At 40.7% G+C, this 15996-nt stretch overlaps 1 protein-coding gene across 3 annotated transcripts in view; it reads left to right on the top strand.

The window, feature by feature from the left end:
- Positions 1-221: 221 nt before the first annotated feature.
- LOC122557100 (connector enhancer of kinase suppressor of ras 2) overlaps positions 222-15996 on the top strand; it is a 585950-nt gene continuing 570175 nt past the window's right edge. For all 3 annotated transcript variants that reach the window (XM_043704404.2, XM_087992202.1, XM_043704405.2), the window contains exon 1: positions 222-448. In XM_043704404.2, the coding sequence (XP_043560339.1) occupies positions 385-448 (64 nt within the window). In that variant the 5' untranslated portion in view covers positions 222-384. The remainder of the gene's footprint in view (positions 449-15996) is intronic.

The following is a 15996-nucleotide window of genomic DNA, read 5'->3' on the forward strand; positions in this document are numbered from 1 at the left end:
TGCACACACACCACGACGCCTCCCCCCCATACATACACATATAGAAAAAGAGAGTTGGGAAGAGCAGGATGGGAGTGAAGAGGGACAAGTCCTGACTTTGCATATTGCGCTATTTCCGGCGCACCGTGCCTGAGGTTACTGCAGCCAGCGTGCGCTGTAGCTGCTGCCAAAATCTCGATAGGATCAGTGCGGTGTGCATCGAGCCACGGGGGTCTGTCCGAACACCTCTCTCTCTCTCTCTGTCTCTCCCACACACATCTGGATCGGCCACTCTGCTCTGTGCCCCAGTCATGCTCTGAAAGACTTCGCCTACTCTTCCCCTCCTCCCGTTCTCTGCCTGGCGTGTAACACACAACACACACACACACATAAAACTGGTCACCCATGGCTCTGGTTATGGAACCCATCAGCAAGTGGACGCCCAAGCAAGTGGTGGACTGGATGAAAGGTACTTGGATTTAAGCTGGATTTGAAATGCACGCTGTGGCCTCGGCATTTGTTATTGTTGCTTTATGTCTGCAGGTACTGTGAGGAGGGGATCGCTGTTTGTGGTGGTGGTGACCGTGGAGGAAGGGGGTGTGAGAGGGTGGGTGAAAGGGACAACCCATGACTCGTAAAATGCCGAGATTGTAGCAACTGAATTGGCAGATGCTGTAATGCATAATAACGATGCTGTGCTCTATTCAGACCCGGGCACCACATCACCCCCCCCCAAAAAAAAGAACAGCAGCCCATTCAGGATCATCCCTTATCCTCCTCTGAGGTCTGTGTCTTCTGACTATTCCCATTTGTTAAAGATTCCTACTCAGCTTTCCAGGCTGTCTTTCTATGGAGTGCACTTGTCCGCTGGCGTTCTGCTGCTCTCTCTGTGTGTGTGTGTGTGTGTGGGTCATGTTCCGATGCGGTCCGGATTGCAGAAAGCCGCTGCCAGCAAGTTGCTGTTTGCAAAATGCAGGGGAATCTCCACCTTGTCAGCCAGCTTCTTCTTACCCGGGTCTCCCAGTTTGCATTGAAATGCATTCTGCATATCCATCTCTGTATGTGTGTGTGTGTGTCTGTCTGTCCCTTTCACTTCAGCCCCTCTCCCTCCCCGTTGACCGTGCAAAAAATCAGACCAAATGCAGCCACTGCCCGATACCGAGAGGGAACAAACTGCGATATTGAACCCAGTGCGCGCGGGTGGAGGACCACTTGATGGTCAGGCCTGCTTTCTGATTGAAACGCACAACGTGGGCACTGCTTCTGGGAAGCTGTCCCCTCGAAGTTCGGGCTCTCCTGTGTTCATAAATCCGGCACTTGCTCTCCCTCCCAGATGCTGATGTTCTTGGAAGGCCGTTGATTTGAAGACGAGTGATATTTAAAATATATACAGATATATTTTATAGATAGATAAACAATTCTACTGTAGATGCTGGGAGGCTGAAATGCAAAGGGCAAGTGCGGGAAATGCTGAACATCCTGCTCTGATTTAAGGCTCTTTCTGTGTGTGTTACAAAGCGTTGAGAGCTCTGAAATACGCCTAGGGAAGAAGCACATGCATATTAATCCACCCCCCCCCCCCCCCCTCCCCAACCCGTCCGTCCCCTCAGCCTTCACACACACACACACAGCATGGGGGAGCTGAACCAGGGCTGTTCACTCTGCTCTGGGTGCTGTGTAGTCAGCCTAACTAGTCTAAGAAATCGTAAAATGAAAACAATCAATGGGCAAGCCATCAGTCACACCATCAGCGAATATCCCCACGCCTCCCACAAAAAAAAGCAAGAGGAAAGCGCAGATTCCTTCAACAAACTAGTTGCTGCTCTCCGAGCCCGAGCTCTGGGCAAGTGGCTGATTCAGCAGAATCTCCCTGTCACCCATTACACTCTGTGCTCACGCTGTTCATTGAAGACCCGGTTCACTCTTGTGGTCACAGCGACGCTGGGCCCAGTGTTTTCCGCTGCAGACGGAGGGAATAACGGCGCTAGGTGAAGGCAGAGGGGAGGGAAGCTTGCGAATGCGGGGACTCCCTGGTTTCCACGGGGTCTTTTCCCATTCATGTTTTGGCTGCTGTGTTTTGTTTCTTCTTAATATTGTTGTCACGAGACTGATGAATCATCCTGCAGTCCTCCACATGGAATGGGTAGGGGGGTGGTGATGGTTTGGCTGGGTGATGAGGTGCCGAGGTGAGAGGGGGGGGGGGGGTGTGGGGGAGGGGGTATACACTGCCTCTGCTATCCACCCCATTCATCGCCTATTCCAAACACGCGCACCTTCGTTAGCAAAGAATATGTCCGATTTGTTCACGTCTCACGGGCCAAGTCTCTCAGTGGGAGCTGGGAATGTGGGATTAGCACGTTGTACTTTCACCGGGGAGTAGCTGGATTCCCCCAGTGAAATCGGTCAGGATCTGTAGCTGGGCCGCTGATGGGGCTAACCTTCTATCAGAACTGTGTAGTAGGACAGTTCCACTCAAAGGCAGAATGGGAAGCTAATAATGAAGCGGGCAGGACTTCCCCTGTTGATATGACAATGACACGCTGATACGTAGTGGCGCTGAAGCGAACAAAATAGTCGATTGATACAATGGGGCTTTTTTTTTCTCAATTTAATAACATGGATGCGGGTTCCATTGTCGACCAGTTCCTCTGGAGGTGGACTTGCATCCCAGCTGTGTTTTGTTTCCATCTCCTTCGGGTTTGCTGTTCTTACCTACGCACACCTGCGCCTGTCTATAATGTTCACAGGCACACGCCAACAATCAGGCACCTTTCCAACACAGCTTGGGCGGGGTGGGACAGGAATTGATGGGCGAACCGAGAACGGGAAGGATTCGAGATGAGCTTGAGGCAGGGTTGACTGTTTAAGCTCTTAATAGGAAGAGAGGGAGAGGTGGATCTGAACCGCTCTGTGGCGCCCGCAGTCCCGTTAACATGCAGCTCACACACTTGAGGCTTGCCCGCATCGCCACACACACAGACACACACTCCACGCACACATAGACACACACTGCACACACACTCCACATTCCACAAATATGCACATACACTCCACACACACACTCCGCGCACACATTCTACACATAGACAACACACATTCGCTCACATTCTACACACACACACACTCCACACACACTCTACACTCCGCATACACACACACATTCTACACACAAACAACACACACACGCTCACATTCTACACACTCTAAACTCCACATACACACACTCACATTCTACACACACAACACACACACTCCACAACACGCTCACATTCTACACACACAACACACACACAGACTCACACACACACTCTACACAAACACTCATACACACTCCACATACATATGCACACACACACACACCCACTCCACCGCTGAGTAGAGCTGTTTTCTCATATAAAACACCAACCCAGGGGCTACTTGTAGCGGGCTCAGTCAGGAACGGGCGGCGGTGCCGCTTTAATTTCATTCCTTGTATTGCTGGCAGTTAGATGCGTGGAGGATGCCATGCTCCCTGGCAACGGAGTCAGGGATGGGAACTGTGCTCGGGCAGTGAGGAGTAACTCACTCCATCTCCACATACCCCCCCCCCCCCCTCCCCATCTCCCGGACAACCCCATCGCTCCCTTGCTGGGTGAAATTGTGTATTTGTTGCGAATATTTAGAGCGATATCAGGGATATTCCAAAGGTTTCCTCTCTCCTTGCAAAAAAAAATTCCAGTCGCCAGTCTCCAAATGCAGTTCCATTCACCTCCGGCGGATTCCCGCTCTCTTGAAAATGGAAGCCTATCTCTCTCTCACTGCAACTCCCAGGTCATTTCCTCAGCCCTATTCACAGTGTCTGTTGCACGCACTTTTGACTAAGTAGTGAAAACGATACCTTTCACGTCTTAGTTTGATTCAATTACTGAACTTTTTTTTGGGGGGGAGCGTTGGGTTCATTCACTTGAAGATAATAGCCGAACCTATTCAGGGATTACGAATCCCCCTATACAAAGGGGTTAACGTGTTTTGGCTTCTCTCTGCCACTCAATGTTGAGTGGAGACAAGTAAACTTTCCCGTAGACCGTTCAGAGAAGTTTCAGGTGAAGTTGACACGGAGGACCGTGTGATTTTTCAGGATACACCTCAATCCACTGGTATTGTCTTTATTGTCACTGGCAAAGCCAGAACTTTCAACGAAAAAAGCACAAAGCCGCCGGCGCTCTGGGTTCAAGACTGGATCCCAGCGGTCAGTCGAGAGAAAGGAGAGTTTTAGACTTGGAGGTCCAACTCTAGAGTAGGAGGAAGGAGCCGGCTGTCACAGTCTCTGTACATGGTTAGAACTCGGAGGATCTTTCAGGAGTTTAGGTATACATTAAAAAGGATTATCTCATTGTAGGGAGGCGCTGGTACAGTGGCAATATCACTGGATTAGTATTTGTTGTAGATTGCATTAGAAATCAATGATATATTTTTTAAAAAGTCTACATTTCGTTCATGAACTCAATTTTAACATTTTTATCCTTCAGGTCTACTTATTTGATAGAAACCTTTTTGGGGAAATGGTTTTCAAAACACACAAGACAGATGGTGAAATTCAAATTTGATGAAAGAAATCTTTTTCTTTAGAAAGAAGATAGTCCAATGGAATCTAATTATTGTAAGTTGTCATAAATACCCGTCTGCCCTTTCTTACCTGGTCTTGCCTCCCTGCGACTTGAGGTCCACATCAATATTGTTAACTTTTAGTTGCCCTCTGAAATGGCCTTAACAAGTTGGTTGGGCCAATGATGTCAATATCCCACAAATGAATAAAAACAGATATAATTCTCTCTGTTGTCAGGAGTTCTGTTCACTCTGAGAGCTGGCTCTTAGGGAGCTGGATCAGTGTGGAGAGAAAAAAAAGAAAAAAAAAGAAGAAAAAATAATAATTCTCTGTCCCAATGCAAAATGTCAACGACATTAGAGTGATGAATGTATGACAGAGGATGTAACAGTATTGATGCATGAGGTCAAATTAGAGGAAAGTGGTTGAGAAGTTACAAACAAAAGCACTCAATCTGATGACATGAAACGTTTGAACAAGCTAATTAATGGAAAAAATAGAAATGAGTTTGATGTAATAGTCATTACCAAAATGTTGTTACATGGTGACCAGGGATGGGAAGTGAATATTCCATGCTACTTGACATTTCCAAAAGACCAAGGAGAGCATTGGAGAGGTAGGCAACCCCGATAATAAAGGATGGCATTACACAGTATTGAGGAATGATCTTGGAATGATCAGAGGATCAGGAAGTAGAATCAGTATGAATGTAGATAAGAAATAGCAAGATGCAGAATTCACTCGTGGGGATAATTTATAATGTTCCTAACTGAATGCTAATCGAAGAAGAAGAGGTGCTTGTCAATAAAATAATACGATCATAATGGAGGGTGTTAATCTTCATGTAAATAAAACAAATAGTCAATGTTAGATTGCGGGGATGAGTTCATAGATTGTGTCCAAAAATTATTCAAGTAATAATGCATCCTGTTTAGATCATACATTGTGTAATGGGAAAAGATTTATAATCATGAATGCTGTGGGGAAGAATAGCAATGTTATGATAAAATTTCATGAAGAGTTCAATAGTGATGTAATTAAATAAAAAAACTAAATGTTTAAATTTAAATAAGGCCAAGTATATTGACATGCCAGGTGAGTTGGAAGAGGTAGATTGAGAAATCAGATTAAAAGGTAGGATGGGAGTAAAGCAATGGAAGATATTTGAAGAAATATTTTAGAATTCTCAATGAACATTCATTCTATTGAAACAAATAGATCCATAAGAAAAATGTTCCATCCAAGGCTAAATAAGTTCGAAAAAGTTAAGAGGCTTAGAATATTGCCAAGAAGAGTAGTAGATCTGAGGATTGGGACGTCTTTAGGAACCAAAAAAGAATGCCAAAAAATGATAAGGTTAGAAAAAATAGAGCATGAGAGTAAACTTGCAAAAAAAGAACAGTTTGCAAGAGCAATAACTAATATTCAATAAGGAAGTGACTAACAAAAGTAAATGTGGGTCCTTTAGAGTCTGAGATGGATAAATGATAAAGCAGAATAAGAAAATGGCAGAAGCATCAAACAAAGATTTTGTTTATGTCTTCATTGTGGAAGACCCAAAAATCACACCAGAAGTAGTGGTAGCAAGAGGCTATTCAGAGTATAGAACTTAATTAATCGTTGTTAAGAAGAAGTACTGGAGAAATTGATGGAGCTAAAAGATAATAGACCCACTTGGACCTGCTGGTTTGCATTATTAAGGTTTAAAAGAGGTGGCTGCAGAGATAATGATTGCATTGGTTGTGATCTTCCAAATTCACCATTTTCTAGAATAGTCCCAGCAGTTGGAAAGTAGCAAATGTAATATGGTTAGTCAAAATGGACAGATCAGAAAATAATATAACAGTCGAGCTAGCCTGACATCATAATATTGTTTTCCTAATTTATTCATTCGTGTGATGTGGCCAATACTGGTTAGGCAGCATTTACTGCTCATCTGAAATTTCCCTTGAGAAAGTGATAGCGAGCCATCATCTTGAACTGTTGTGGCCCTTATAGTGTCATATGTCCATGGTGCAATGTGAAAGAGATCTGCAGGACTTTGTTTCAGGAAAAGTTAAGGAACCACAATATAGTTGTAAATCAGGGCAATGTACGACTTGGAGAGGAACCTGTGGGAAACTGGATTGCCACTCGTGTACTGCCCATAACTTCTGGGTAAAATATGTCATGAGTTTGGTAGATCCTATCAAAGGGGCCTTGCAGAATTGCTATGAATTTGTAGATCAAATGGATAACAGTGCACTTAAAAGTCATTGTGTGATTAGGAAAAGCAAACATAGTTTTATGGAAAGGAAATCATGTTCAATAAATTTGAGCTCCTTGAGGATGTATTGTAGACCCTCATGATAGACTGGTTAGCAAGGCTAGATCACATGGAATATGGGGAGAACTAGCCATTTGGATACAGAACTGGCTCAATGGTAGAAGACAGAAGGTTGTGGTGGAGGTCGTTTTTTTTCAGACTGGAAGCCTATGACCAGCTATGTGTCACGAAGATTGGTGCTGGGCCCACCGCTCTTTGTCATTGATATAAATTATTTGGATATGAACATAGGAGGTATGTGTTTAATAAGTTTGCATATGACACCAGAACTGGAGGTGTAGTGGACAGCAAAGAATGTTAGCTCAGAGTATAATGGGATCTTGATCATATGGGCCAATGGGCCGAGGAGTGGCAGATGGAATATAATTTAGATAAATATGAGGTGCTGCATTTTGGAAAGGCAAATCAGAACAGGACTTATGCACCTAATGGTAAAGTCCTGGGGTGTGTTGCTGAATAAAGAGACCTTGGAATGTAGGTTCACAGTTCCTTGAAAGTGGAGTCCCAGGTAGATAGGATAGTGAAGAAGGCGTTAGTGTATACTTGCTTTTATTGGTCAGTGCATTGAGTATAAGAGTTGGGAGGTCCTGTTGCGGCTGTACAGTATATTGATCGGGCTGCTTTTGGAATATTGTGAGTAATTCTGGTCTCCCTGCTAGAAGAAAAATATTGTGAAACTTGAAAGGGTTCAGAAAAGACTTTACAAGAATGTTGGAGCATTTGACCTATGGAGAGACTAAATAGGCTGGAGCTATTTTCTCAGGATTATTGAAGGCTGAGTAGTGACCTTATAGAGGTTTATTAAAATATGGATAGGATAAATAGACAAGGTCTTTTACTTAGAGTGGAGGAACCCAAAACTAGAGGGCTGAGGTTTAAGGTGAAAGGGAAAAGGTTTAAAAAGGCCCCAAGGGGCAACCTTTTCATACAGAGGGTGATGCATGTATGGAATGAGCTGTGAAGCAAGTGGTGGAGGCTAGTACAATTATGATATTTAAAAGGCATCTGGATGGGTATATGAGTAGTAAGGATTTAGAGGGATATGGGCCAAATGCTAGGAAATAGGCTAGATTAATTTAGGATATCTAGTTGGCATGGATGAGTTGGATCGAAGGGTCTGTTTCCATACTATTACTCTATAAATTATGACCAATTGCTGTGTTGTATTTTGATTTTGTAAACGTATTTTATGAGATGCTACATAAAAAGTGAGTTTGCACGATAAGGGATCATGGAGTACGGAATAATAAACAAGCATGGTTTGAAGATTGATTAAAGAACAGAATATAGAAAATGAACACACAGGTCAATTTCCAGTTAGCAAACTGCTCTAGATTGTGCCATAAGGATTATGCAGGGTTTGTCTTGTGATGGCTTGAGTGAAGGTATTATCCAAGTATAGTGTATCCACAGAATCCCCACAGGGTGGAAACAGGCCACACTGACCCTCCGCAGAGAAACCCACCCATACCCCTACCCCTTCACCCTACACTTACCCCTGGTTAGTGCCACTAACCTACACATACCTGAACACAATGGGCAATTTAGCATGGCCAATTCACCTAACCTGCACATCTTTGGACTGTGGGAGGAAACCGGAGCACCCGGAGGAAACCCACATGGACAGGGGGAGAATGTGCGAAATCCACACAGACAACCGCTCAAGGCTGGAATCGATCCCAGATCCCTGGTGCTGTGAGGCAGCAGTGCTAACCACTGATCCACTGTGCTGCTCTATGTTTGTATCCATGTTTGTTGACTGCACAAAGCTAGTAGGAAATTAAACTGTGAGGGGACACAAGGGATCTGCGAAGGATATAAACCAGTGAGTGTCCATGCAGGCCGCAGATGAATAATATGAAGTTACTCAATTTGGTAGGAAGAATATATTCTATACATGTATATACACATATTAAACAATATGTATTTTAAATAGTGAGGAATGTTTATATATTGGTGTTCAGAAGGATTGGGTATACGTGTACGTCAAATACATAAAATAAAAATGCAGGTGCAGCATGAAGTTAGGAAGACAAATGGTATGTTGGCATCCTGTGTGAAGGGGTTCAAGGTCATGAGTCGGAAGCCTTGCTACAATTGTGCAGTGCTTTGATGAAATCACCCGCAGCATTCTATTTTGGGGTTTTGCCTTGGTACCTAACAAACCATGCCTTCACCTTAAAAGCAATGCACACAAGTCCACTAGATTCATTCCTGGATTGAGAATGTTGTGATTAGGTGAGATTAAGCAGAATGGGCAATTAGAAGTTTGCGCGCTGATCTCATCGAAACACATATGTTTCTGCAAGGGCATGACACGACAGATGCTAAGAGACTGTTTCCAATGAATGGGGAGATGAAAAGTAGATGAAACTGTCTCTAGGTAAGGGTTTGGCAAGTTAGGTCTGAAATAAGAAACCATTTCTTCATCCAGAGGCTTGTGAAGTGAATTGTAATTCTCTAATGCAGGGAACTGTGGACGCTAAGTCAATGAGTTGATGTTGGAAATCAGCCATGACCTATTGAATGGCCGATGAGGCCCAAGGGGCTTCCTGGTCTATCCTACTCACTATTCTTATGTCCTAATTGTACTGCCTGTTCCTGGTAATGTTGATAACAGCTAGTGAGGTCAGAGCCACTGCATACCATTGTAACATTTTAACTCTTACCTGTTGTTGACAGGAAGATTGCATGACTTTTTTTTAGATTATGAATGACATCTTACATAACATTGCAAAAATATAAAAAGCCAATACAGGTAGTAAGTATTCAGCAGTACATTAAATCAGTAGTGGCCATGAAACAATGCATGTTTAATAAAAATATTTGATTTTCTTTTGACTGAAAATTTGGTTTAAAGTAAAATATGTGACTGGAGCAAAGTGGGAAGAAGCCATCATTGTCAACTGACCACAATTTCTATTCTTTTAGTCTGTGATGTTAATTGTTTTTCATCTGACTTCAGTTTCCTGATTTTTCTCAGTTACTTTATTGCGGATTTAAGTAGCTAATCCCATTTATTGCAGTCACTTACTGTACAACCTTCAGCATAATTAGAATATTACAAGAAGTAATCTCAGGCCAATTACAATGCACTGTTGGTATCATGTGAATAAAGGTTATTTGGTGATATACAACTGAACCAATAAACCAGAGATATAAAACCTGCCAATCAAATTATGATAACAGGTTTCTACTGTGATTTCACAGCATTGGTAATGATGGAGACAGGCCAATTATTTGTGTCCCTTTGGCTTTAATTAGGTTTTGTGGAAGAGAAAACAAAGGCAAAAATAGTTAGGATAAATGAACGTTGCAAAATGCTTAATGTTTAATTGATTTTGAACGTAACATCTGATTTGGTTTTTATTTTTAAAATGCTCTCAGTTTGATTGGACCTCATGTTGGATTATTATATTAATGTTGCCCTCTGAGTGGGGACACTTGTGGTGTTGCTCAGCCTATCCAGTGTTGCCTTGATTGCTTCAATTAAAGTAAGTAGACTTGATGATGTATGGAAAGAAACACTGCAATTGCTTGGAATAAAGAGCATTCTCTGTTTTTTCTTTGCTAGTCAGTTCTACAGTAAATAATGTTTAACACTGTTAGTGTAGCAGCAGTATCGCTTGAATGGATAGTTATATCAATGCAAACTTGTCTACATAGTGGCATGAATTTTCAGTGAGTGTTTTCTGCATGGTGTCCATCTGTGCTCATCAAGGAGCCTGGTCCATAACATCATTACCTAATCAGTTTGCAGAAGTAGTTTAGTGTTTCAACCACAGGGTGGTAATGAATTAGCGGATAGAGTTGCAGTTATTTACAGTAAAAGAGGCAATGATTTAGGTGCAACAGGAAATTTGATGATAGTGTACCCCTACGAATCAGACAGCGATTAATGTAAAGCCCAAAAACATTCTTTGCAGCTCACAGAATGAGCAAAACCACTGTGTACGGTTTTAACCAGAAGTAGCGTGGAACTGCAGAATTTGATACCCCACTTTTGAAGGATTCAACATTATAATACAACTTGACTCATTTAGTCACTGTAGATCAGTGTTTTAAAGAAAAGTTTAAAAGTTATAGTAATTTGCTATTTGAAAATTTAGTCAATTTAGCAACTGTCAATCAACCAAAATACTTGCAAAGAATTTGTTGGCCTAACTATACTATTTAAATGACATTAGTAGATCTTCATTGGTATTTTTGCCATAAGGGCTATAGTTTCTAAGGTTTCTCACGATCACATTATCATCAAAATGTGACAGTAGCTTTATTTACTGAAAGAATTTGATGTATAACTGAAATGAATTAAAAATATTACCTTTCTTAAAATGGATCCAGGGGTCACAGAAACAATGCTGTGTTTTCATATTGATTTTAGTAAATACATTTAATATTCTACATTATAAATCTTGCTTTGTGTGTATATAACCATCTGGTTCCTCATTCTCCAAATATTTTATTCGCAGCAATTTAATTAAATATTGATCTATCGTCTGGAGTGGCTTTCAGAGCTTGCTTTTAAAATTCTTACCCTTGTTTTCACTCCTTGTCTTCTCCTCTTCAAACTTTGTCATCTGTTCCCAGCCCATAACTCTCTGAGATATCTGTGCTCTTCTAATTCTGGCCTCTTGCTCATTCACAATTACAATTGCTCCACGATTAGTGGCTGTGCCTTAAGTTGCCTCACCTCCAAGCTCTGCAGTTCCCTCCTTACAGTTCTTAGCTTTGCTATGTTTCTTTCTTTCTTCAAACCAATTCTTAACAGCTACCTCAAGCTTTTGGTCATCTGGCCTGTTATCTCCTTATGTGTTGCAGAGTCATGCTTCAATTTAAAATGTGAGACTTCTTGGGATGTTTCATTATATTAAATGCGCTATCTAATTAGAAGCTGTTAATGTTGTAAATCACAAATATTTCATTTGTTTATATTCTTATCATTGTCCTTCATCAAAACAATCTTTTATTCGAAAGGTTACAAAATAATAATTTCCCCTCCTTTACCACACCATGTAGATTTCTAGCTGTTGTTGAAATTGTCATGGGAAAGCTTTCCATGTTGGCATTACAGTGACGACCATCTAAAGCAGTGGTTCTCAACCATTTCAGTAACATGGCACACTTCAATGAGACAATTCCACAGCACATCCACATTTTCAGATCAATTGATCTTTTATCTGCAAATGGCTTTTTAACTTACTTGGTACCGTCACAGCATTTGCCAACTTCTCTGTGCAGATGAGACATACAGGTAAGGGGCAAGCAATGTCTCCTGATCCCGAGGTTATGCTGTCTCTGAACAGTACTCACCCTTTCCTTTGGACCCAGATAGTTCACGAATGATTGAATTGGCAGAGGACTACCCTCTTTTGATGACAAACTTATCCGTCTCTTCTTACATCAGGGAAATAAAATAGATTTTGAAATTTAGCCACACGTGCTAATGTTAGCTTGTGTTACCTTCTTTTACTGTCTTTGCCAGAGAGTTCTAGAGTAAATAATGATTAACACTGTTGGGTAGCAGCAGTATTGCTTGAATGGATAGTTATATCAATGCAGCCTTGTCTACATGCTGGCTTTAGATCACTAGTAAGTGCCATCACATCAGCTCAGTTTTGCTGTTTGGCCTAGTGTCTTTAGAATATTTGCATTTTAAAACAAAAGCCACTACCTTACTTTTAATTTGATTAATTTCATGAGTTTTATGACTTGTAATTTTCACTGGATAGAATACAGGTTAAGATAAAGAAATGTTTATTTTATATTGCATTTATATTTTTCATTACCTCCTTACAAAATTGCATGGCACAGTTGGACAGATCTCATGGCACACAGTGTGTCACAGCACACTGATTGAAGAGCACTGATCTCGACAAATTGATACTTGCTGCATTCTGGATTCAGTCAACAGACTAACTGTAGTGTGTGTGACTTCAGTATCAAAGTGCCTCATTCCTTACTGACCCACTGCAAATATAATTTCCCTCAGCAACATTCCTGTAAATCTTATTCTAAATATCATATCGAGCTCAGAATGACTTAAGCTATATAGAGTACAGTTTCAAAAGAAACTGTTTTGAAGCTTATCTCATAGTCCATGAATAATCTATCTGGTTGACACATGCTACAGCTTGTCATTATGTATCTTTGGACATTGTAATTCCATAGAGACAGGGTGAAAACTACAATGTTTAGTCTCTCTCTCTCTCTCTCTCTCTCTATTTGAAGGTTACAGCTGTTCAGAGCAGTGGAGTTTGCAGCTGTTTGTCATTCTCTCAAAATGAGTCCAGTCGAGTTTGACATGTCACATGATAGGGGTTCTGTTGGCTGTCACTATCATTGCTCTGGCTTTTGTCATTCCATAGAAATAGTTACTATTTCCACAATGCATTGCCATCATTTCTATTGAACTACTTTGTCCACAGCAGCTGCAAATCTCCAGTTCCAAGGCCCAGAAGAAATTTCCAAATTAAAGCATAGATCCCAAGTAGGAGGAGTAGCCTATGTGGTCAGCTCCTGGTCATAAGCAATTCTAAAATTAAATGACCTAATCGTTCTGTCTCAAAATTGTGTAATACTTTATATATTTACCATGAATATTTATAAAGCTACACACTGATAGGAAAATAATTTATTTCAACAATTTGGATCGATTTTTGATGTTCTTGTTTCTAGATCACTAGTTTTAAAGACACATTGATTAGTTTGATTAGATAGTGTGTTTGTGTGCGGTCTCTGCTAGTTGCAAATTAAAAGCTTTTCCATCTGTCCAGTTAATTGAGTTGAATTGTCACAAGTGTCTTTGACTAAGTGCAACAAGCGTTGTTAATTGAACAAAATAATGGTTATTTTAACTAATCATTGGTTTTTACCTTATTGAAAGGACATGACATCTAAGAAGTGACTCGATGGATTTGCATTAGATGCAAAGTTTAACATACATGCACAAGTGAATGTTCCCTGGATTAACCTTTTAACTATAAAATAAGTAAACTAACAAACACTCCTGTAATTGGAAGAAGAATTCTTGAACAATGCGGGAGAAATACTTTGGCCAATATTTTTGATATTTTAAAGAGTATTCCCAATCTTCATATTAACCTTTCTGATTCGAGTAAAACCTCTTGGTATTTAAGATATTGTATAATTTAAATCAATTGTGGAAAATGTCAACCAATGTTGCCACTATCCAACTCATTGTTCACACACGTAGAATCTAGATCTCAATTCGGCATATCGGGCTTGCTTTCTAATGGAGAGGTTAATGAGTTTATGTATCGTTTAGTATACAGAGGGAGTAGCTTCTTCAAGAATCTACAAAGGCTTGCCTGTTATTTGTGGGAATTAATGCATGTGTCTCATTTTAACTTCAGTAATTACATAATTTTTATGACAGTTTCAGCAGAATGCACATAATGTAGTAAGGTATGTTATGGTATAATTTGGTAGTTCACCATTACAATTGATACATTCATAATTGAAAAAGTAATGTATTGATCAGTTGCACTTTAAGATTGGATTGATGGTGCTCACCCTTGGAATTTAAGCTAATGGAAAGGTAGCTTTCTCAAGTGTTCTTGCAAGTAAAGGTTTTGTGTATCTTGGTATTCCTCTAAGTTCTGCAGTCACTTTTGTGCGTATGTAAAATGAAAACCTCATTGTGGGAACAGAAAGTAGCAAAATAATTGCCACCGTGTAGCCATCGACAACTGATCATTCCATATTTTGCATCAAATACAAAGACAGCCACTAAAATGCAATGAGCCCTCATACAATGTTGTGGCATTTCAGTAATGCCTTATGTCATTCTCAAAACAATTGATGACAATATTCAAGTGGAGAAAACTTCTATTAATCAATAACCAATAATAATTAGTCCACATTCTGACGTATAAATGGAGAAGATGATTAAAATCTATGTTAATGTTACCCTCAAATTATGTCACAACCTCTTATGTTGAGTATTTCAGTTCAAGTCGAGGATTTTGTGCCACTGTCTTTCTTCTGGGCTCAGCTGCCCATGAAATTTTCCAGAAAGCTACAGTTGTGCAGAACTGTGGCTGTACATTGAACGGCTGTTAGTAGCAGAGCACCAATACATTCATTAGCATGAGAAAATGTAAGTATTGTAAGATTTTATTGCAAATGTTTGAAACTTTGCATCAATGCTACTGGAAAAAAAATGAACTTATACTTCCCCTCTGAGAGCTTTGCAACTTTATGTACAATTATTAGGAAACACATACAATAATTTCTACAGGAAATTATTTTTGGAAATGTGAGTTTTCTATTCAGATCATAAGACGATTGATCTTTCTGCAGATTTTTCACTGGATCAAAATGATAGTTGAGCGAGAATTCATTCGCAGATTGGGTTGTCAGCAATTCCTAACACATTCAAGATTATTTAGCAATTGTTATCTAAATGTGGAATTACATCTCATCGTACAACCAATGTCAATGTAATTACAACCACCTTATGTTTGTCAGTCGGGTTTGTAATGTGACACACATCTGTGTGCTGGAAGATACATATATCAATGCACAGGGCTCTATTCTCTATAGACAGAAAGAACTGAATGTGTGGAGTTTGCACATTCTCCCCGTGTCTGCGTGGGTTTCCTCCGGGTGCTCCGGTTTCCTCCCACAGTCCAAAGATGTGCGGGTCAGGTGAATTGGCCATGCTAAATTGCCCATAGTGTTAGGTTAAAGGGGTAAATGTAGGGGTATGGGTGGGTTGCGCTTCCGCGGGTCGGTGTGGACTTGTTGGGCCGAAGGGCCTGTTTCCACACTGTAAGTAATCTAATCTAATCTAATCTAATCTAAACATGTATACACATTGTGCCTGTTTCTTCCTGCACATATTGTGACAAATAACAAGATAATACATTATAGACAAGGCAATCTATTGATGTCTCTGTTTTTAATTTTAAGCCGTTGTCTGGTGGGCTGTTCCCCACCAGACAAAAATCAAAAATTTCAACATGTTCTAAAACACTCAAAACTGCTGCAGGCAACAAAGCACATCAAATGTTGTGATTTAAAATGATTGTGTTTTAACATTTGATATCAAATGTAGCTTCCTACATATGATGATATAAGC

This window comes from Chiloscyllium plagiosum, unplaced genomic scaffold, assembly GCF_037043375.1.
Source record: "Chiloscyllium plagiosum isolate Xiang-an unplaced genomic scaffold, Cpla_swu_hap1 HiC_scaffold_11, whole genome shotgun sequence".
Classification (NCBI taxonomy): domain Eukaryota; kingdom Metazoa; phylum Chordata; class Chondrichthyes; order Orectolobiformes; family Hemiscylliidae; genus Chiloscyllium; species Chiloscyllium plagiosum.